At 42.9% G+C, this 23872-nt stretch overlaps 1 protein-coding gene across 8 annotated transcripts in view; it reads left to right on the plus strand.

Annotated features, from left to right (window-relative positions):
- The window catches only part of KALRN (kalirin RhoGEF kinase), a 743024-nt gene that overhangs the window by 450405 nt on the left and 268747 nt on the right, over positions 1-23872 (plus strand). For all 8 annotated transcript variants that reach the window (XM_045032050.1, XM_045032053.1, XM_045032055.1 and 5 more), the window contains one exon: positions 8625-8816. In XM_045032050.1, coding sequence (XP_044887985.1) covers positions 8625-8816 — 192 coding nt within the window. The remainder of the gene's footprint in view (positions 1-8624; positions 8817-23872) is intronic.

Genomic DNA, 23872 nt, shown 5'->3' on the forward strand with positions numbered 1-23872 from the left:
AGTCCTGGCTCTTGCCCAAGGCCTGACACTCTCTGTATTCTTAGGCAAGCGACTAGGGACCTTATCCAATTCCCAGTAAAGTCAGTTGGCCCCTTTCCATTGACTTCAATGAAAACTGGTTCACGCTCAAAGCTTGCTGCCTTAGTTGTGGAGAGAGTCAGGACACAGTTGTAATGAATGTAAAGGAAGAGACTTGATTGAGCTGCTGAAGGACCCATATAGTCCTCTCTGGCTCTAACTTTCAGATTTACAGTTTAATCCAAAACTCACTGAAGTTAGTGCGAGTCTTTGCATTACCTTCAATTCACTGCCCCGAAACTTAGCTAACACAGAGTTAAGGTTTCTTCAGGTTAAGTGCCTCATACCCTTCAAGAATGTCAAGTGCACCTGTACTTAAACTTCTGAAAATCAGGAAGTACAGAGTCAGGGTGCACAGCTTTGGTTCAATGGCTAAAGCATGGCACCTTGAACCAGCCATTTACTCTGACATCAGGCTGCCTGCAAACACTCAGGTTTACAACAGAGCCCCACTCCTGATGCAAGTAAGTAAGTGAGTTTCTCTAGCTCAGTAACTTGGCTTGAGTATCTTTTTAAATATTGCTCCTCCAAAAGAGCAGTGGATGCCAGCCACTAGCTGAGCTCAGTCCTGAGTAGATGGACATCTATTTGGGAAGGATCAGAACTATAGTATGAGCACCAAGTGTGTGCAAAAAAATGTAAAATGTAGATGTCACATGATTGATTTTTTTTTTGAGGGGAGGGGACTGTATCTCAGCAACCCCATGCTCAGCTGGTCAAGTTTGGACCAATAACCCTTCCTTGGACCCCTGTAGATCACAGCAATTTTCAGCACAATCAGAGTATGTCTGTGGCTTTTACAGCACTTCAAAAAAAATTGATGTTAAATAATATGCTAGACTCAGCCTTAACTATTAGAGCTAGTCATAAAAACTTAGAAATATTTTCCACCTGTTTGGTCAAAACCAAAATGCTTTGCAAAATTGTGTTAATTTGGCTGAAATTTCTTTTTTGGAGGGAAAAAACAAAAAAAAGTTCAGGCAATGTAGAAACATCCCATTTTGATATTTTCATACATTTTAATTTTTTGTTTTGAAATTTTGTATTATATTATATATTATAAAATAGAAAAGTTGAAATCAAAATGACACATTTTGATTGATCAGAACTGAAAAACATTTCAGAATTTTCCTTCATGGATAATTTTGAAATGTTGAGGTTTTGTTCTGATTCAAAACAAAACAAAAAAGTTAAAATCTCAAAATCTTTCACAAAATAGAATAGTTGTCCTCAAACCAGGTGTATTAACTGTAGCACCAATGCTGCCATCCCACTATAATGGGTTTTGGGTTCAATCACCAACTGTACAAATGTGGTGCTGTCTAATGTCACCACCCAGAATCTGCCTGATTCCTAGGCTGAATGAAACAGACCTGGACAGGACAGCTCACTATTCTACAAATACTTAACTAGCCCAACACTGGTGTTGGGGGAGGGGTGGTGTTCAGTTAATGTTTCTTTCAGTGTTTCAATTATTTATTTATTTATTTATTAATGAAAATGTCTTCTCTGATCTGCTGGAAGGTCTCAGTTTGGATATTCTGTATTCATTAAAATGATGTCTCTATGCATGCAAAGTGAGAGAGACAGCAGAATCTCAGAGCTGAGCTCCACCATGCAGATCAGAGAGGAAAAACTGAGTCCTCAGATTTTGATTTTGATTTATACTTAAATGAATGCACAAGTAGGCGTACAATGTACTGGCAGGCTATGAAATGTCAGTCCACTTTTTTCATAAGCAGCCTTTATTTATCTCCTATAGTTTATGAAATCCTTAATAATTGATGAAACAAATAGTAGAATGAATGTTGATATCCGACCCCATAGCAATATCAACTAACAAACATTTCTGATTATGAGTGGAGGAATGGATTTTTAGCCGCCTTCTTTTCCATAATCATATTTGCTATTTCTTGCAAGTAGAAAATAAAAAACTAAAACCCTGATAGTTCTTTCTTAAATGAATTCCAAAAACACAAATTAGAGAGGTTTCCAATCTGAGACCTGAAGTATTTTTCATTTTCTTGTGATTGCAAATTTCGTGGGTTTCAGCAGGTGATTATACAAAGATTAGTACAGAAAGGTTATTAAGAGATTTGAGATGAAAATTGGTTTTGTGCTTGAAATGGGACCTAAGCGCTACATACTATCATTTAGCAGATCAGTAGGATAGAATTTCAAGGATTTCCACATTACAGTCTGTTCTTTTGGGGGTTATTGCATTGTTGGGGGGAAGAATCTTACATCAAGAAGAAAAACCTTCAAGGGTCAAATGAAAAATAATCCAGCAGAAGATTATTAACCAATGAAATTCGGAGGGGTAGCCGTGTTAGTCTGGATCTGTAAAAGCAGCAGACTCTTTGCTGCTTTAACCAATGAAATTGTTACTGTTGTTATTTAGCAGGCAATTGTCTCCCCCAGATCCACATATGAAAGGGACTTTCTGTAAACGGATCTACCATGTAAAAAAAGGATTAGCTGTCTCTGTAGCATTGTTTTCCCGTCTCCTAAGGACTCCATAGAAAACCTTCCGTAGGTTTGGAGAGCCATACGGAGGCAGCAGCAGGCCATACATTGTCTCCTCTTTGCCAGCAACAGCAATTTCACCCACAGGCTGCATTAACTCTTGTATGATTTCCCATCTCTGCTCTTTAACTCCACTGTAAGGGAGGATTAGGGGTATGGTTGTACTGGCTAACAAGGCAAGTCATGGTAGTGCGCCTTCAGTGGAGTCACTCTACCTGGAAGCAAAGGGAGGGCAGGGAGGGAATCTTGGAGCTTCTCCAGTGACACAGATCCTATATTTCTTATGAATCCTTCAAGATGAGCGTGGTTATTGGGCAACCAGGTGGGTTTTGGATCTCCTTTTTTTAACTTGGCGGTGAGGTAGCAGGGAGAGGTGTTCAAGAAAAGCTCCCTAAGGGACACCTCATATATATTTTTCATCCTCCCTAAAGTCCATCCTTCGGGTTTTCCCTGTGTGAAGGGTTTCCCTGTGTGAAGGGTGATCATACAGAACCAAAAGAGCAGGAGGAACTTTGAACAAATAAGACAAGGTCTCTGCCCTGAAGAACTTACAGCGGGGGTAATAAATAGGTGGACTGTGGGCCAAATCTGAACCCACAGCCACTTTTTGAATGGACCCCAAAATCTTTTTATTTATTTACTTGTCATTATTGTTGCTTTTATTATTATTATGATTATTATTTTATTATTATAATTTATTTTCTCTAGAGTCTGGACCTTGACAATACCTTGACCAAGAAATTTGGACCGTGACAACAAATAATTGATTACCCCCATCTTACAGTCTAAATAGAGAAGGAATTGATGAGGGATATGGAATGGCACATGAAAGCAAGTGAAACAGCAATGAAATACCGATTTCGGACACAGCTTATTAGCTTCACCTTAGATGAATTTTTTATTAGCACCCCTCAGCTGGTGGGATGGGGAGAGCTAATTTTCTGGGCAAAGTGTGTTTTAAAGAAGAATGTGGAGGTAAAGTTTGATCTACAATGAAATACTTGAGTACTTCACAAAATGCTGGCATGTTTTATAAGTAATTGGGGAAAAAAACTGCGCTTCCTTACTAGATAATTGCTGTATTTATATTCTTTTTTGTCAAGGGATGACAATTCTTTTGTGTGTACATCAAGGTCTGGAGTTCAAATTTAGTTCAGATAACTATCAATAGTTAGTTGCTTACCTAGAGTTTATCTGAACCACTTAGGTCTGCAAAGCTGAGCTGGAAATCTCTAAAGAACAGGCTTTGTGATTCCAGCAGGGCAAGAAATGCCCAAGAACAGCTTCTCCTGTGGTACTTTGCACCTGCTCCGAGTCTTGGCTGGGATCTGAAAGGGCAGAGATGCGTGAAAAGGGGTAGGGGAATCTCTAGAACTCAAGAAATATTTTATCCAGGCTTGTTCACTCATGCGTATATGAGTGGTACACAACTGACCTCCTCAACAGGAGCACCGAAGTATACTATGCTTCAGAGAGAGACAATGCCTCCTCAAGTTCCCTTGCACAGCACACGGCAGGAGTGAACTCATTCCCTCACTCTTTAGGAGGATGCAGTGTGCACTGCCATGCATATTCCAGACAGCTCCATTGTTATAGAGGGAAGGCTGGACTGCAGCTCCACTGCCTCAACACCCTTTCTTGTCCCTGGAATCACTGAGGTTACTAAAGGGATTGCAGTTGAGACCAGCCCCTCCACCTTGTACCCCATTGTCTAGCCCTTAGAATGTTTAAATTCTCCTTATGGCACAATTCATTTCTATCTGATCATCATCTCAATTAACCACATTCAGCCCAGGCATAATAAAGCATGACTCCCGTTCACATCACTGGGAGTTGTGCTGGTTTACACCACAGCCGAAGAGTCCCATATTGATGACAAACATACTATTGTTAGACTTCAACTCAAACAGTAAGTGCCATATCCTGAGAGAACCAGTTAAGAGTGTTACTAAAACTATACAGAAAGGCAAGGAAATGAAAACACAAAAAGAGCCTTACTGTCATTTATTCCACTCCTGTTAAAGTGACAGTGATAAAAGTGACTGTGAGTGGAATAGGCTCTTTGGAAAACAGTCATTTTCCAGCTTGCTTTCCACATTAAAGGGACACTTTTAAGACAAATTTTAAATTGAGCTTTTACAGATTCTCAGACAGGTAGAACTGTCTCCAGGGAACAAAAAACAAAATAAATGAAAATGGTTATTTTTTAAAAAATTAGCATTGTCCTACATTGTTCGGAATCTAAACATGGATTCACCAAGGGCAAGTCATGCCTGACCAACCTGATTGCCTTCTATGATGAGATAACAGACTCTGTGGATATGCGGAAAGCGGTGGACGTGATATACCTTGACTTTAACAAAGCTTTTGATACAGTCTCCCACAGTATTCTTGTCAGTTAAAAACGTATGGATTGGCTGAATGGACTATAAAGTGGAAAGAAAGCTGGCCAGATCATCGGGCTTGTAGCGGGGTGGCTACCCGCTCCTGCCCTTTTGGGGCTTTAAAACAGCCCTGGGAGGGGGCTTTAGGCTGGGCTGATTGGAGGAGTGGCTGCAGCTGGGGCCACGCCCCAAACAGAGCTGCAGGGCCTTATAAGAAGGCATGGGAAGCCAGAAGGAACAGAGTCTCTCTCTGCCTTCAGAGAGAGAAGGGCCTGGCTGCAGGGAGCTGAGACAAAGTACCTGAGGGTGAAGCAGGGCTGGGGAAAGGCTGAGGAGCTCCAGCCTGGAAAGCCCCAGGCTGCAGCCTAGCTATAGGCCAAGAGGTACTGGGGGTTGCAAGGGGCAACCCAGGGGTAGGCAAAGGCAGCAGGTCCAAACCCTCCTTGCCAATGATGAACAGGCTGATACTGCAGTCTGCCCCAGGACGTGGGGCTAGAGAATGACTGTCAGTAGCCAACACTGAGGCAAAGTGGGGATAGTAGGGTGGGGGTTCCCCTGGGAGGGGGAGACCCAGTTAAAAGGGCACCGGGGTCCAGGGAGGGACACGGGGGCCTGAGGACAGGCGGATCACCAGCCTGCAGAAGGCGCTCCAGTGCTGGAACAGAGCTAATTCCCAAGGACGACCAGCAGGAGGCACCGCAGGGGTGAGTCCGGCCCATCTACAGGGCTCAACAGTTAGTGATCAACAGCTTGATGTCTAGTTGGCAGTCGGTATCAAGCAGAGTGTCCCAGGAGTCGGTCCTGGGACAGGTTTTGTTCAACATCTTCATTAATGATCTGGATGATGGGATGGATTGCACCCTCAGCAAGTTCACTGATGACACTAAGCTGTGGGGAGAGGTAGATATGCTGAAGGGTAGGGATAAGGTCCAGAGTGACCTAGACAAATTGGAGGATTGGGCCAAAAGAAATCTGATGAGGTTCAACAAGGACAAGTGCAGAGTCCTGCACTTAGGACAGAAGAATCCCATGTACAGCTACAGGCTGGGGACCGACTGGTTAAGTGGCAGTTCTGCACAAAAGGACCTAGGGATTACAGTGAACAGGAAGCTAGATATGTTGCCAAGAAGGCTAACAGCATATTGAGCTGCATTAGTAGGAGCACTGCCAGCAGATCGAGGAAAGTGATTATTCCCCTTGATTCGGCACTGGTGAGGCTACATCTGGAGTATTGCATCCAGTTCCCCCCCCACACACACACACACACTACAGAAAGGATGTGGACAAATTGGAGAGAGTCCAGCAAAGGGCAACAAAAATGATTAGGGGGCTGGGGCACATGACTTATGAGGAGAGGCTGAGGGAACTGAGCTTATTTAGTCTACAGAAGAGAAGTGTGAGGTGGGATTTGATAGCAGCCTTCAACTACCTGAAAGGAGGTTCCAAAGAGGATGGAGCTAGGCTGTTCTCAGTGGTGGCAGGTGACAGAACAAGGAGCAATTGTCTCAAGTTGCAGTGGGGGAGGTCTAGGTTAGATATTAGGAAAAACTATTTCACTAGGAGGGTGGTGAAGCACTGGAATGGGTTACCTAGGAAGGTGGTGGAATCTCCATCCGTAGAGGTTTTTAAGACTCATCTTGACAAAGCCCTGGCTGGGATGATTTAGTTGTGGTTGGTCCTGCTTTGAGCATGGGATTGGACTAGATGACCTCCTGAGGTCTCTTCCAACCCTAATCGTCTATGATTCTATGATTATGGCATTGTGCTACTGCATAAGAATCTGAAAGTGAAAGAAGCGAAACTATTAGAAGCGAAACTGACTATTATATTGCTTTATTGTCCAAGAGGAGAAATGCAAAAAAGGTTATATTTATACCCAACCAGAAGTAATAGGGAAATTTAACAGTGAATTACATATCCATATTCATTCTACTTCAATAATCTAAGATGTTTTTTGTAGTATAGGTAAGGGATTTTTTCCTAAATATATGGGGACAGCTTTTGAGACTGTTACCTACTTTTTACTCAGTTTTTACTCTGGACATCTCCTATGGACTCCATTGGCATATCCTCTGTGTGAGGACTTCAGGATTTGACTCGTGGCTTTTAGACCAACAGTGTTCCTTAAATGCTCAGGGGGATGCATATGTCCACACTTTTCAATGAGTTAATGTATATCTCAGCTGAGAAAGATCTCTGCATGGGATTTTCAGAAGCCCTCAGTGGTGACATAACTCTGCTGCTATTGAAATGAATGGTAAAGCTCCCTTTGACTTCAATGGGAGTAGAGTGAGGCCAGTGCTGAGCGCTTTTGAAAATCCCGCCTCCTGATTGGAAACTCCTTTGGGCTCATATGTTATCTCTTTATTTGATTGTAAATTGCCTAGCACTCTTTGGTTACTGTGGGTTATTGACTTCAATGGGAATACTTTGGGGAGTAAGTGCCCATCCCTTAGGGTGACCAGACAGCAAATGTGAAAAATCGGGACAGAGAGTGGGGTGTAATAGGAGCCTATATAAGAAAAAGATGCAAAAATCAGGTATCCTACCATCACTGTGAGTACTGGTTGCATCTAGATCTACACAAGTAATAAACTTAACAATAAATAATCCATCAAACTGACTGTATAACTCCCTATTTTGGAATTAATGATCTATACACCATTTCTATTTCATAGGACTCACTCTTTGTATATTAGTATAGCAGACTTTTCCACAGATGGAATGGAAAGGAGGAGAGGAAGGATGGCCCTATGGTTAAGGTACTAGAGCACTAGATTATGCCTTGGGAGACCTGGGTTCAAGTGCCTGCTCTGCCACAGACTTCCTTGGAAAAATCACTTTGTCACTGTGTGCCTCCATTTCCCATCTGTAAAATGGGAATAATAGCACTTCCCTGCCTCACAGGGGTTTTGTGAGGATAAATACATTAAAGAATCGTGAGGTGCATAGCTACTACGGTGAAAGGGCCAGGTAAGTACCTCAGACAGACTGGGTATGGTGTCATTCATAAACATTTCACATTATTTGATTAGCCAGCCCACAGTAGGAGTGATTGGCTCCTTCTTGTAAATCAAGTGTACAATAGATACAAGCAAACAAAGAAGCAACTTGAAGACAAAATCTCACACTTTGATTTCTCCCAACTTACCACACAAAAGCCACTGAAAGGCAAACATTTCTTGCGGATGAGATATTTCAGGCTAATATGATTACATGCTGCAATATGATCGCCATTAGGAATCCTTCGTAACCAGCGTGCTGCCAAGTGTCGCGTGAGACAACTTCTACCTCTGAAATGGTTAACTCCAGTTGCTTCATTACTGTATCTTTGAGAAATTCCAGTATTCTGGGAAAAACAAGTACACAGTCATATTTATCTGTCAGGCCAGCTAGCACTGTAGTGGTGTGCATTTCAAACAAGGAATTATTTCATGCCTATTCAGGGATTAGTCTATCTGGGTTAATACGTGCTCCTCTCACAGATGGCAGCACCAATAGGAATTATTACCATTGTTTTACAAGTCTGATAATCACTCGCTTTCATGCCTTTGAAACTGCAAGCAGCTTGTTTCAGTAGTTTACTTGTCAGAGTTATATTACTCATACTCTGGTCCTTGCTTTGTTTTCTGGTAGAATACATACACGAATGCAGACAAGCTTTTAGAGGCTGCAGAGCAGTTGGCTCAGACTGGGGAATGTGACCCTGAAGAGATCTACAAAGCAGCCCGGCATCTGGAAGTGCGGATTCAGGACTTTGTCCGGAGAGTGGAACAGAGGAAACTTCTCTTGGACATGTCTGTCTCCTTCCACACTCACACCAAAGAGGTAAGATGCACGTGATGGAATTTCTCTATATTGCAAAATGATGCAACAGACTGACTCAATGTACAAAGTGAAAACGCAAAGGACACAAACAGGATGCATTTATTGCACAGGGTATATGCCAAATTCCTGCCTTGTTTTATTTGGATGCTTTGGCCCTAACTGCAGTAGAGAGGAGAAATGTGCTTAAGCCATTTTTATGCATGATATGGAACAATAGCATAGTGAGACATTATAGCAAAAACAGACCAAATAGTGGTTAATTCACAATTAAAAGGTGACACTGTAAAATAAGTGGCCAGTCATATATGTTTGAGATCTAAGAACATCAATTAGGATAAAGTCATTAGACATAAACATGCCTGCAGTGTAATATGTACTCCTTGAGGTAATGTAGCATTAATTAATGTAACCACTGTTATTTTTTCTAGAAACAATAGCATAGCCGTTATTAGTAAGTGTTACTAGAAAAATTGAACTAGTTAATGAAGCTGATTTTTGTTTTCCAAATTAATCATAAGGAGTCACAAGCATGCATACACACGAGGTTTTGATGACTCAGTGAGAGCCCGAAAACATGCTGTTTAGTGTAAGTGAAAAACATTCAAAGATAAGGCTGTCTCAACCGAGATACAGTGGACAAGACATCAAATAGGAGGCCCCTGGGGATGTAATTAAAGCATACTTCACATTTTTCTGTAGACCAAAGGCCATTCAGTGATGAGTGACTTTTAAAGATAGGCTTTCTTCTGAGGGAGATGGAATTAGTCCAAATCATTGTTTTCATGCACTGTAGCATCAGTTTGCAACAGCACACTTGATCCATAAAGATGCTCTTATTAGCTGAAGGCTTTGCCTGTATTAGTTGAATTGCATACTACAAACAAGTCATTTATAATAGGCTTCAGCAAAGTGGGAGAATGTCCATAAACAAAAATCTTATGATGACAGAGGTAGCCTCCTAGAAAGTATGAATGATTTGCAGTATATGCCTCACTTTTGTTAAGCCTTGGAGATACAGTAATGAATTTTCAGCTGTTGGAAGAGCAGGGTGCACAAAATTGCACATACAGGTCCTGATTCTACAATGTACTTTTAAAAAAAAAAAAAAGGTCTAAATCTAAGCACATGGTAAACCCTATTGACATCAGCATTCATGTGCTTCAAGTTTAAGTATGTGCTTAAGTACCTTGCTGAATTGGGCCCATAATTCTCAGACCAAGATATCGCTCTAGTGTCCAATATTGAGTCAGATTCCCATCTCAGTTACGCTGGTGTACATGAGGTGTAACTTCATTGGTTATGTCTCCACTAGAAATTATTTATAAAAAATTCGCATTGTTGCTAGCACTGGTTCAGCTCCACAGATTGTAGCTAGCCAGGGGCGGCTCCAGGCACCAGCATGCCAAGCACGTGCTTGGGGTGGCAAGCCACGGGGGGCGCTCTGCCGGTCGCCACGAGGGCAGAAGGCAGGTTGCCTTCGGTGGCATGCCTGCGGAGGGTCCGCTGGTCCCCCGGCTTCAGTCCCACACTGCTCCTGGCTTCGGAGGCTTGAGGGGTGCTGGCATCAGCCCCGCGCTGCTCCCAGCTTGGGGGGTGGTGCCAGCTTCAGCCCTGCACCGCTCCTGGCTGGGGAGGGGAGCCACCGGCTTCAGCCCCGTGCCCCTCCCAGCTTCAGCACTGGAGCTTGGGATACCGGGTTTCACCTGTAGGGCTCCATGGCTCCCCTGAAAGGGCTTGCAAACCTCCAGGGGGCCACGGACACCCAGTTGAGAACAACTCTTTTAAGCAATGTATCAACTATACTTCCTCAGATGATCACTGCCATTTTCTATGCTAGAACTCCCACTATTTCTACCACGTAATGTACACAAAGCCATTGATTTCAATGTAATTATTTCAGATATACAGTGGTGTATTTGAGATCAAAATCTGGTCCATAATTTAAGGTAGCAGTGGGTGAAATCTGAACTAGTTGTTTGAGATCCCATAACTAGCCCAGAATTCACCCATGAAGCAGAGAGGATGGTGCTAGGACCTCTGCATTGCATAAAGTCCACCTGGCTTCTGTGCAGGGGGACATGAGTGGAGTGCAGAATGTGCACTGTTCACAGCAGACGTGGGTTTTGCAAACCCATATGGAACTGATCCAAAGGCTTCAGTGACAGCAGATCAGGGAAGGAGCCATAGATCCATGTTTATGGGAAAGCAGTGGCTTTAATAGCCTTTGCAATTGATGCAGAGTCACTGCAGGTGCTATTGCAGTTCATAGCAGCCACAAGGAATTAGGAGATGCACAGTAGCTCTGCTACACAGGGGAAGCTTTCACTTCCCCAGCCCCTTGGCACTTTACTCATATGAATCCAAATAGTTTGGCTACATCTGGGTGGACTGAATTTCATCCTGTCGTTACCTGCATCATTCCTCTAGCATGTTTCCATATGTTAGATTAGAATCACTGGCATTAATCATGCAGCCCCAACAGCCGTGCTTATTGCCAAGATAGTTTAGTGAGGAAATTGCTGAGGTTTCAGTGTTCATCTGCCAGATGCAGCAAACACTGAAGAGACAGTGAAGTAAATTAAGAATGCCGAAGTGGGCTGGTGCGAAGGACAAAATGTTAAAACAGTGGAGTCTCGGCACATGTTTGGATCTGGGTTTGCCTTTTTATAGTATAAATAGGTTGATCTAAGTGAAATTGACTCATGGCTTGGCTTTGTTTGGACCTTGAATTTTATTTTAAAGTGGAGAATTAACCAACATAAATGTTGTTTTTCAGTAAGGCTTTAAAATAGGTGGTTGAACTCTTTAAAAGTGAAGAAATTATACTCCTTTGCCATCTTTCCCTATGGTAGTGTTTAAACTTTTTGCTCATTTCTGTGTTAGCTGACGTCCTTCGCAGGAAAATAGAGATTTCTTGGTCTCTAACTGAAATCCAGTCCACAATCACTTTGAGAATACCCCAGGTCACACAGATCAGCCTGAAACCAAATCCAGAAGCCTCATGCTCTAACCCCTGAGCAAATATCCATCCCAAGCTAGACCTGTAAGCCTATATTCATTTTTGGCACTTTTTCAGAATAGGTCCACATATGGCATATTGCTGCGTATTAGCTGGGCTCCCTATCCAGCTAAAATATAATCATTAGGGTCCAATTCTAAAGCCTTCACTCAGTTTTATCAGGCAAAACTCTCTATTGATTTTAACTGAGTTAGGGAAGAAGTTCAGACTCAGATTTCAAGGCAGAAAATCTTGTAGTGGCAGCAGTAACATGTCGACATCTGAGTTCTATTGCTGCTGTTTTCTAGGAAGCATTCCAGTTACAATGCCAGCATACCCCTCTGGGATTAACTATAGAGCAGTTGTTTGCATTGCAGTGCCTTGTATTGTTTTGTACTGTGCCCATTCACACCTTTAGCCTGTAGGCTCCTCAGGGCAGGGATTATGCTGTTTGTCTGGCACATTAAACACGTATATGCAGTGTAGTTGTAGCTGTGTCGGTCCCAGGATATTGGAGAGACAAGGGAGGCAAGGTAATATATTTCTCACTTCTGCTGGTGAGAAAGACAAGCTTTCGAGCTACACAGAGCTCTTCTTCAGGTCTTCAGTTCTTCACAGCTAAATACAAAGTGGAACAGATTACTTAGCATTAGTAGTTAGCAAATATACTAAGGGATCATTTAAGGTGGTGTGGCACATTAACACATCTGAAGTCATAGGGCTAAAAGAGGGGGTTAGTGGGTTACAGATTGTTGTAATAAGCCATAAATACAGTGTCTCTGTTCAGTCCATGATTTTCAGTATCTAGCAGAGTTATGAATTTAAGCTCTCAGGCTCATCTTTTGAAAGTGTTGTGCAGGTTTCCTTTGAGGATGAGGACTGATAGGTCAGACATGGAGTGATCACTTTGTGAAAAGTATTCACCCACAAGTGACTGGAAGTTTTTGTCTTTTACCATTTTTCTGTGTGAGTTCATTTGAGAATGTAGTGGTTTCATCCACATAGTTGCTATTGGGGTATTTAGTGCACTGGGTAAGGTACGCCACATGTTGTGATAGGCATGTGTAGTATCCATGGCTGTTGAAAGGTGTGTTCTGGAGGGTGCTGATCATTGCAGAAGTGGACATATGTCTGCAGGTTTTGCATCTGTTGTTCTGGGAGGGTCTGGTGCTCCTTTGAGTTGGTGTGTCCTGGCCTCTGGGAAGCTTGCTTCTGATGATGAGTTTAGAGAGGTTGGGCTGGGGGTGGGGGGATTGTTTGGCGGGGGATGGGGATTCAGGAAAGATTTCCTTCAGGATGGGGTCCCCATCGAGTATGGATTCTTTTGTTTGATGGTACCACATATGGGTTCCATTGTGGGGTGGTATACCTCATCCAATGCACTCAATGCCCCACTAACAACTATGTGGGTGAAATCAGACAATCAGCATGCTCTTAAATGAACTCCCACAGGAAAATGATTGAAGACAAAAACACCATATCTCCTGTGGGTGAACACTTCACAAGGTGATCACTCCATGTCTGACCTATCAGCCAGACACACAGATACCACAGAATATGCTCTGAGGAGAAAGTCCGTGATACACACCTTAACACCACCTTCACCAAACAAGTACACTCCACCAGAGAAGTAGATCACATCTTATAACGGGCCACCTGCATACCTCGAGATAGCCTGCTTCAATACAGAAATATAACCACCTCAGACTACACAGATACAGTTCTGCACAATACAAAACTAACCACCCTAGTTGTCACCAACACTGGTAGTGTTTTCTTAGCAATAATTCAGGAAGCTTTGATTTAGATCTAGTTTTTATCTAAGTTTCTCAAATTCTCATTTTTTGATAATGGATCTATTGAGACAGCTGTTTAAAGAGAGGTCAGTAGCGAAAAGTCAGTCTTGCTGACACTGTCTTTGTGGAAGTATTCTGACTGTCGTCTTGTGATTAACTTATGTCTTTTGGTAATCTCTCTAACATTATATGGTAAATTCTGGAACCATATGACTGATTGCATTTATCATGCATCTCTGACCACTTCACCTGCACCCTGCCAATTAATCCATCTCTGCCTGGGACTACTTCTAAGAATCCCAACATCTGAGCAGCTTCTAACAACTCCCATTTAAAAAGTAAATCAATCAATTAACTTGCCAGAGAAATCCTTCCTTCCCTGTTCTTCCCCTAGTCCCCTACCTATGAAAAAGGGGACCTGGCATTGTCCAGTCAGATGCACTGACCAGACACTAAGCCGGTTACCATGGGGCAGGGTGAGGGGCTGGGTCATCAACTCATGCCAGCCCCTGCTCAGCCAGGGCTGCCTCCTACGCACAGGCCGGCTCCTTGTCAGGCTGCAGCAGCTCCTGTCCCAGCCCCCGAACAGAGGGAGCCAAGCTAGAGAGGGAGAGGGAGGCAGGTTCGGTCACAGAGATCCCCTTGGGACTGTCACCTGATGTGCTGAAATTACCTCTGAGCCCATTTTCCCTGCCAGCTTGGGACTCCAGAACCCTGTCTTGTTGAGCCAGACATGCTAGCCTGCTGCAACACAGGTCCAGGGTCTGGGCCACGCCCCCAAAGCTCTGCAGGCTTTAAGTGAAAACAGCTCAGTAGGTTACCTGTCTCTAGCACCCAGACACTCAGCTCCCAATGGGATCCAAACCCCAAATAAATCCGTTTTACTCTGTATAAAGCCTTATACAGAGTAAGTTAGTAAATTGTTTGCCCTCTATATCACTGATAGAGAGATATGCACAGCTGTTTTCTCCCGCAAGTATTAATCACTTACTCTGGGTTTATTAATAAGGAAATGTGATTCTGTTAAGTATAAAAAGTAGGATTTAAATGATTTCAAGTAATAACAGATAGAACAAGGTAAGTCACCAAGCAAAATAAAGCAAAAACACGCAAATCTAAGCCTAATACATTAAGGAACTGATTACAGGTAATATCTCACCCTCAGAGATGTTCCAATAAGCTTCTTCCACAGACTAGACTCCTTCCTAGTCTGGGCCCAATCCTTTCTCTGCTACAGTCCTTGTTAGTTCCAGCAGACATCTCAGGGGACAGGGCCTCAGGGGTCCGGTTAGCAGCAATTAGAAAGGTGGCAACCCTACTGCCTGAATTGCACTGGCTGAAGGCACAGGACAATATTTAGCCCTGAATCAGTGACTATTTTAAGGCCAGATATCTTATGACCTATCAAGACTAAAAGTGGCTTCTTTATGTCATTGGAGAGGGGAGACTCCAAGCACTGCTTCTTGCACATGGTCCCCTCTGAGGCCTGGACTCATTGTACTAAGGATGCTTTCTTTACTGGGGAAGGGGTATGAAAAATAGCACCAATAAAACATTTTAAAAACTCTCAAAATCATTGCTAAGACTACATGGCATATACTGAAAATACAATTTTCTGGTGCAGTATAAATGTTTCAGTGCCATGAATTTAGATGAACTACATAAGTCACTCCCACTTGATCATTCATGAATACTGTCGCTATCGTATCTTATCTTATTCCCAGGCACATAAAAACTTTATACTGTGTGCCTTGCTATTGTAATACATTAAATATCATCTAAAGATCATCATACATATCTTTCAAAGCCTGCTAGACCAAAGACTACTAGACATTCTTTATCCCAGGACCTGAAAGTGCTCCCTTGGGAATCAAATCCAATTACCCATATGCCACGGCAGAATTAGAAATTACTGTCAGTGAGCTTCCAGGATAGAAGAATTCTGCAGACTTGTAAATGAGTCATTTCCCCAAGCTTTGAGGGTGTCTTACTGTAGGTTTTTGCATCAAGTCTGTCTGTAGGTTTCACCGTCATTTGTTATGAATTCCAACTTTCATGATCATATTGCAAGGCTGTGATATTTGGTATTTTTGATAAAGCTCCAGCTCCTGGACTCAAGTGATTTCATTAGAATCTCAGCTTTCATTTAAAAGTATGTAAGTTTCTAGACCTCATGCTTTTGGAGAAAAGGTTGCAAATGCAACCCAAGGGCACCCTAAAGACTCAAAAAATAGAAAGCAAATTACAAGAAAATAACATTTAGTATTTTTAGTATTTTTAAATTACATGATTTTTACATAAATTACAAGATAATTTCATGATTTTAAGGCCAGACTCAAGCTTTTGGAATCCTTTGGGTTGGCAATATCCTGTATCAGAAATGTAAAGATAAGGGGGCACTGTCAACAGCTCTAGATAGTTAGTAACTTTTTTAATGGCCTTGTATAATTAAATACCAATTTAGCAACTTATAAATGCTATTTCTTTCTCTACTGATTTTCTTTTCTGTTTAGTGCACATGATGTTTTCTCCCCCATATTTAGAGTGGCAGGAACTCATGTGGTTATGTGCCAGCAGCACTGATGACTTCAGCCTGAATAGAGACAAAGCTGGAAATAGTTTTTGTTCATTAATTGCTGAAGTTGAACAGTAGGGGGTGGACACAGGCACACACTTGACTACATTCTTGGCTTCATGAGCAGGGCTTAAATGGCATATCTAAAAGCCACCCAGCCTGGGGCCATAGACTTACGGTAGTGGGGCTTGTGCTGGCACTCTAAAAATAACTGTGTAGATGTTGCAGCTTGGGTTGGAGCCTGGGCTCTGAAGCCTGGGGGACAGGAGATGGTCTTAAAAGCCCAAGCTCCAGCCTAAACTGCAATGTTGAAGCACCGATTACACATCTGTTTTGAGAGAGCTAGCACAAGTCCTACCGCAACACGTGTGTGGACCCGGGTTGGGAGAGTCAGTCCCAGATGCAGTGTAGACATGCCCTAAGGTTAGCTGTTAGCATGAATTTGGGTGTCTAAAAAGGTGCATATGCAGGTGAGCATACACACCACAGTGTATTGAAGGGTTAAGCAAAACGTAAGGTTGGGCACTGCCTTGGTGGTGTTTATGTTGGCTGGCAGTGGAGTGACAGATATAAAACCTCAAAGGAATCCCAACCTGATGTAGGCATATTTAAGCTTCTTGGGTGCTGCATTAAATGTGACAGTTCTGTAATGTAGAAGGCTGCATATGCAGCTTCCCAGTTCTCTGGGGATTAAACACATGCTGCCTGCATTCATTTCAGCATCAGACTCCAAACTGGCAGCCAGCTGGCCAGGCTGTGGCTTCAAGCCTGTCTTTCGCTTGTTTAAACCTTTTTGTTTGTTTATTATGCAGTGGGTCTCACTATCTGGGTTTTTATATATTTCTTAGAAAGCTGCCATTTTAAATGGTCGAAGGGCCAGCCATGGCCTTCTGTCACCACATCCTCCCCTTGTCCCCTTCTGCTCCTATCCCCTCCATTCCCCGCCTCCTGCCCCTGGTTCCCATACCCAGCTCCTGCCCCTTCCCAAGTTCTGCCTGTGTCCCCACCTTTCTGCTATACATGCTGGCTCCTGCCTGTCCCCTCCCCATCTGACTCCTGCTCCTTCCTTCCCTCCCGCTCATATCTTCCCCCCTTCTCTCTGTTCCTGCCACATCCCCAGTTCTTGCCCCCTGCCTCCGCAGCTCTTACCCTCTCCACGCTTCCTTCTGCGCCTGCCCCTTATTCCTATTCCTCTCCATCTTCTGCCCGCCTTTGCTCCTCCCACAGTCCCTTCTCCCACTGGGCTCCTATTTCTCCCCCCCCCCCCCCCAGGCTTCTTCCCCAGTCCTCCTCCCCGGCTTGCATCTCTTTTCCCTGCCCCCAAGTTTCTCACCCCTCTGTGAATTCCAGTCAGGATGCGTCCTCCTTTTACACACTGCCATGTGCCAGGGACCATGGTGGTGCTGGACACAGCACCGAGAGCACAGGAGGGGTTGTCCTGCTGCTCTCAGGCCCTGTGTCCAGCACCACCATGGTTCCTGGCACATGGGAGGTATGAATGATGTAGGGACAGTCTTGCTCAGCCCTGGCTTCCCCAGGATGGAGCATGTTCAGTTAGTTAGTATGAATGGTACATGCACAGTCTGATCATCACAAGGAACTGGGGGGGGATGGAGCATGCTCAGTACAAATGGAATCTTGAGAAAATGTAGCTTGCAAACTCTAACAAGTCTCTACTGAGCATGTGCAAACTGCAGTTTAGCAGATGCTTATATCCTGACGAAATCTGGACAAATTTTCATAAGGCTGGCTAAAGGCACCTCTCTGGCTTAGGGGAACAGCCTTCCAAATATCAAGTCCCTGCTCCAAAGCATAGAGGTGCTAGCGATTCTCAGAGAAACAGTTGTAAAAATATTTTAATACATGCCAAACAACTTTTCCCCCCTAGGGGTTACCACCTTTGAAATTCAAAAAAACCCAGCACGCTCCCCAAAAGTCAAGCCTTTTGCAATCCCAACCACATGGCAACTCTGCAACCACTCCTCACCGTTCTCCCCTTCAACATACACTTATGTTTTCCTCTCTAGATACTATATATAGATAAGACTAACAGCATTGATAATAAAAAGGGTGTTTGTTTTATCAGCACATTTTGCCAGCCAGTCTTTGTAGTCTGTTTCCTGTAGCCAGTTGTCATGGAATGTGCAGTCTCTGATGATAGCTTTTTTTCTGGGAGTATAGTAGGATCCACTTGCACCATCTCCCTGATCTTCCATTATTTAATATGCCTGGCACATCTCCTCACTCTCACATGACTCAAACCCTCTCTCACACACATGCATGGTGCACTTGTATGTTGGTGGGCAGACAGTGAAAGTGGGAACACTGCAGCATCTTTAGTGGGACATAGAAACTTTTAACATTCGATTTCCCAGTGTATTGTGATAATAATGGAAATCTTTAGACCCACGTAAAAAAAAATCTGGTAAATTAAATTATTTTTCTGGCAACCGTCAAATCCATAGGAAACCTGACCAGCCAGTCAAATACCATCCAGATGGTAACTCTCTTTCCCAGAGTTTTAGCTGAAACTTCCTCACAAATTTCAGCTTAAGCAGACACCCACTATGGAGAATGTCAGCCTGAACAGTTTAAGTTTGACAAAGTTATAAGCAACTGAAAACAGGGTCTTCTACTGGAAAGTGACAGGCAACCGTAACCAGAGGTATTGCTATCTGTACCATTTAAAATACACACACACACAGAGTGCTATGGTTATGAAATTAAATTAACTGTGCTCCAAGCAAGTGCCTTAATTAGGGGATCTAGTTCTTTTAGGTCTTTAATTTTAACAGAGATTGGCTTTTATATTGTGGTAGAGACCTTGGGAATCTTTACATTAAATGTTGGCTTGTTTATGGTCTCCTGCTGTTGATTCTAACAAACAGAATAGATGATGACAATGAATCAAAGTTAATCACAGAACAAACATGTTTCTAGGACACTGTTTAATTCTGTTGTTCATCTTAAATTGACCCACTTCACAGTTTATTTTTCTATACCGGGGTCAGCAACCTTTCAGAAGTGGTGTGCCGAGTCTTCATTTATTCACTCTAATTTAAGGTTTTGCATGCCGGTAATACATTTTAATGTTTTTAGAAGATCTCTTTCTATAACTCTATAATATATAACTAAACTATTGTTGTATGTAAAGTAAATAAGGTTTCTAAAAATTTTAAGAAACTTCATTTAAAATTAAATTTAAATGCAGAGCCCCCCGGACCAGTGCCCAGGACCCGGGCAGTGTGAGTGCCACTGAAAATCAGCTCTCATGCCGCCTTCAGCACGCATGCCATAGGTTGCCTACCCCTGTTCTATACTTTGCACTATATTGCTTAAATTTAACTGTTACTATTGTCATTTTGAAGAATATGCCCATCAAATGATAGAGTGCTGTGATGTTCAAGATAATCAACAAAATGACTCAACTGACGACTTTTAAGATCTCTGGGAAGATCCAGCCTTTTGAATACACAAAGCTGCTCACCCATATACCCAAGAAGCTTCATCTAATTTTTGGTCCACTGGCCTGTTCGGCATTTTAGCTCCTCCCACCTCAATTCACTATACAGATACATTTTAAAAATAATTGGAACACAAACAAAGCACTCTAAGAATGACCCAAATTAGCATTTTATACATAAACATTTCACTGTTTCAGTATCTTGTATCTTGGGACCTTTCAGGGGTAGAATCAAGTGCTGCATGTCTTGTTGAAAAGCTGTGAATCTTCCTTTTCAAATGGTATAGAACTCCCAGCTCAGATTTTCAAGGCTGCCTAGAAGATTTGACGTTCAAATATCAGCCCTCTCTGCAAAAGGTTGTGAAATATCAAACCTTACACATAAAGCCCTGGTCCAGTACTGAATATAATGGGTGTTGTATCAGTGAAATTTGTTTGGGGAGATTTTGTGAGAGGAAGACTCTCCATTTGAGGGGGGAAAGGAGAGACCTTTCTGACAGGTTGAGTTTTAAAAAATGGCAGTTGTGTAAAGGTGCTCACATGTTTGGAATGTTAGAAGTAGTCCTTGTAAAACGGATTAGTGGGCAGAGAGCAGGTGAAGCTGTTAAAGGTACAGAGTAAATACATTTATCAGATGGATGTCACCACCATAGATGCATACACACACATAAAATGAAAAAAAAACCCGACACACATGCATTACCGTTGTTAGAAATGTTTTTAAATACATTTCTACAGAGCCTAGGACAACGAGATAGCATTACTGATTGGGTAGATGTGGCCTGTGTGGGTACACTACTAACACAATACAAATAATAAATAAGTATATGCATATAGTTTCATGTAAGCTAAATGTATAAGAGATCAGCCTGTGACATCATCAGCTGATTATCATGAACACAGTGGCACAAATCCTGCCCTTAGGTATGCATTTGCTACTCCCACTGACTTCAGAATCTGGCCCACGATTTTGACAGAAGCTTAAATGCTCACCAGTCCTTTGCACCAGTAGATCCCTTACAGGCTTAAACCTGTCACATACCTTAGCAGTGTTAACAACGCTCTGAAGCTGTGGAAGCAAGAGAGCAGGGTCATCAAGGACTGTGCTGAGATCCAATTCATTTATATTTATAAGATTATTTTACAAAGGATTAAGGAGCAGGGAAGGGAGAGCTGAGGTATCCTGGCAGCACACCCTACACCCAGTCAGAAGAGTCTGAGTCTGAAATACAGCCAGACCCCTATTGAATAAAAATTCTGCCATCTGTGATCTCTTAAAAAAAAAAGTCAGCTAGAGCCAAATGATTGTAAACACAAACATATAGGCCAAATTTCAATAAATCTAGCATGTAGAAAGCCATGTAAAAGAAAAGTAACTTGTCTGTTCATCTGTCATGAACTTGCCAAGGGATTCCTCTGGAACATGACACATTCTCAATGTACATTGCATAGTGCTCCTTTTCCTTTCAGTCATCCGTTGTTTGTTTTGTTTTGTTTTTTCTCTGCTTTGACCATGTTCACTATTAACTTTAGAGATTCATTGCATCTACGCTCCCACCTCTGATTTGGCATGTGTGCTGTGAATTAACCCTTCATATGCCAGGCCTGTCATCAGGGCCGGTGCTACCATTAAGGCAAACTAGGCGATTGCCTAGGGCGCCAAGATTTGGGGGCGCCAAAAAGCGGTGCCCCCAATTTTTTTTTTACAGCGGTTCCTTCCCGAGCGCGCAGTCGCTGCTCCACTTCTCCTGCCTCCCAGGCTTGCAGCACCAATCAGCTGTTTGGCGCCGCAAGCCTGGGAGGAGAATTAGAGCGGGGCTGCGTGCTCAGGGAGGACGCGGAGCAGAGGTGAGCTGGGGTGGGGAGGTGCTGCACAGCTCCGGGTGGGGGGGGGAGCCTCAGGGCAGGGGGGGAGCTGCTGCGGGGGTGGGGGCACCTCAGGGTGGAGGGGGGGGCGAGGAGCTGCCGCAGGGCTGGAGGGGGGGGCACAAAGTGGGTGCGAAACTTCCTTGCACCAGCCCTGCCTGTCATAAGTAAGAGGTTCACGCTGCAGGCAAAAAGTGTTGTTTTTTTTAACATAGTCATTGATGAGTCAGCAAATTCTACAGAAACTCCTCTTTTTAATGAATATAAATAGTGCATTCCGTTGGTACCCTCAAGGTAAGGGGGACAGAACTTTTCCCAGTTCCCCTGAACAAAGAATGTAGGACATACTTACTAGGAACAAAGAATGTAGGCAATACTAACAGAATGGGGACTATATCCTGGGAAGAAGTGACTCTGAAGATGATCTGGGGGTTGTGGTGGATAATCACCTCAACATGAACTCCCAATGTGAGGAGGTGGCCAAAAGAGCTGATGCAATTCTGGGATACATAAATAGGTGAATCTCAACTAGGAGTAGAGAAGTTGTTTTCCCTCTGTATTTGGCACTGGGGTGACTGTTGCTTGAAATCTGTGTCCAGTTCTGGTGCCCACAATTCAAGTAGAATGTTGATAAATTGGAGCGGATTCAGAGAAGAGCTGCAAGAACAATTAAAGGACGAGAAAGTGTGCCGTATTGTGATTGAGCTCCTTGAGTCTATTTAACTTTACAAAGAAAAGGTTATGGGGTGACTTGATTACAGTCTATAAGTATCTACATGGGGAACAAATATTTAATAATGGGTTCCTCAATCTAGTAGAGAAAGGTATAACATGATCCAATGGCTGGAAGTTGATGCTAGACAAATTTAGGCTGGAAATACAGTGTACATTTTGACAGTGAGGGTAATTAACCACTGAAACAATTTATCAAGGGTCATGGTGGATTCTCCATCACTGATCATTTTTGACTCAAGATTGGGTGTTTTTCTGAAAGCTCTGCTCCAGGAATTATTTTTGGGGAAGTTCTCTGTCCTGTGTTATACGGGAGATCAGACTAGATGATCACAATGGTTCCTTCTGGCCTTGGAATCTATGAATCTGTGACTGAGCATACAGCTCTATCAGTAGTATGCACAGCCAGTAGTACGCGTTGTCAACGTCTGTGACAGTTTCTGTATTCAATAGTCTTCATTAAAGCTATGCTGGCAATCTCCTGTAATTCATCCCTGTCACTCAAAAACATGTTCTAGTCCCCCGTAAGTGCATGCGCCTGATAAACAGAGTCTATAAAACTAGTTTAAAGTGGTTAATATTAATATGATAGTTTGAGAAGATGGTGGCTTCAGAAAGAGTCTTTGGTTACAGAAAGGCAAAATCACTTTGTTGAATCCTTCAAAAGTTTTCAGAGTGATTCAGAGTTGTCAAGTGAAATTCCTAGTGGGGAGGGGCGAGGGGGGAGAAGAGGGGAGGCGCACAAAGGTATTGAAACTGCAGATCAGGATAAATGTGTATATATATCTAGCAAATGATCATTCAAACCACAGGGACATGTGTAGAGGAAGAGGGATATCTAGATCCCCTGTTGGAGAAGTTATGGAATGTGATGAACCAGAGAGTTTTGAATGGGAATTTCATGGCTCCCCTTCCCATCAGTATAAATCACTGAATGTTCAGTGCATGGTCTTGCAGCTGTTAGGCGCACCTCCTGTGCCAGATTCTACTTTGTTACACTGGTATAAATTGACTTCAATTGAATTTCTCCTGATTTACACCAGTATAACTGAGTATTGAATTTTTTCTTCTCTTTGCAGTCTCTCAGCTAATTGTCTTCATAATTACCAGACAACTTAAATTAAAAATAAAAACTGCTAAAAGGAGACCATGTTTTTGCAATTCGTGCTGACAGGAGGAGAACTAAAGAGCACGAACATTAGACTCCTTGGTAAAGCCACCTTCATCTCATGCGGTGGTTAGGCTCTGAATTGCATATATATGTCCTTGGGGATCTACATGCTTGATGCAAGTGTAGCTGCCATTAGCACGTTTGCCTCAAGAGGAGATTATACTGTGCTGTATCAGTGTGGTCCATGCAGAACTTGGAAAAAACATCAGATGTTTAGGCTTTGCAAATCCTTTTGCCATGGGCGAGGATACTAATTAAAGCAGCTTCACATACAGAAGCACCAGATGCAGCCTAACCAAGAATGAATATCAAGAAACTGGCAAGGGAATGAAAAAGCAAGAAAGAGGTTAAGAAGGGATCAGATCCTTTCTTCACAAACTGTTCCCTTTTTTCCTTGTGTTCTTTCTTCACAAGCACTTTGTTGATGATATCTGGTCATATAATATCTCGCTGCA

Source organism: Mauremys mutica, chromosome 10 (assembly GCF_020497125.1).
Source record: "Mauremys mutica isolate MM-2020 ecotype Southern chromosome 10, ASM2049712v1, whole genome shotgun sequence".
Taxonomy (NCBI): Eukaryota; Metazoa; Chordata; order Testudines; family Geoemydidae; genus Mauremys; species Mauremys mutica.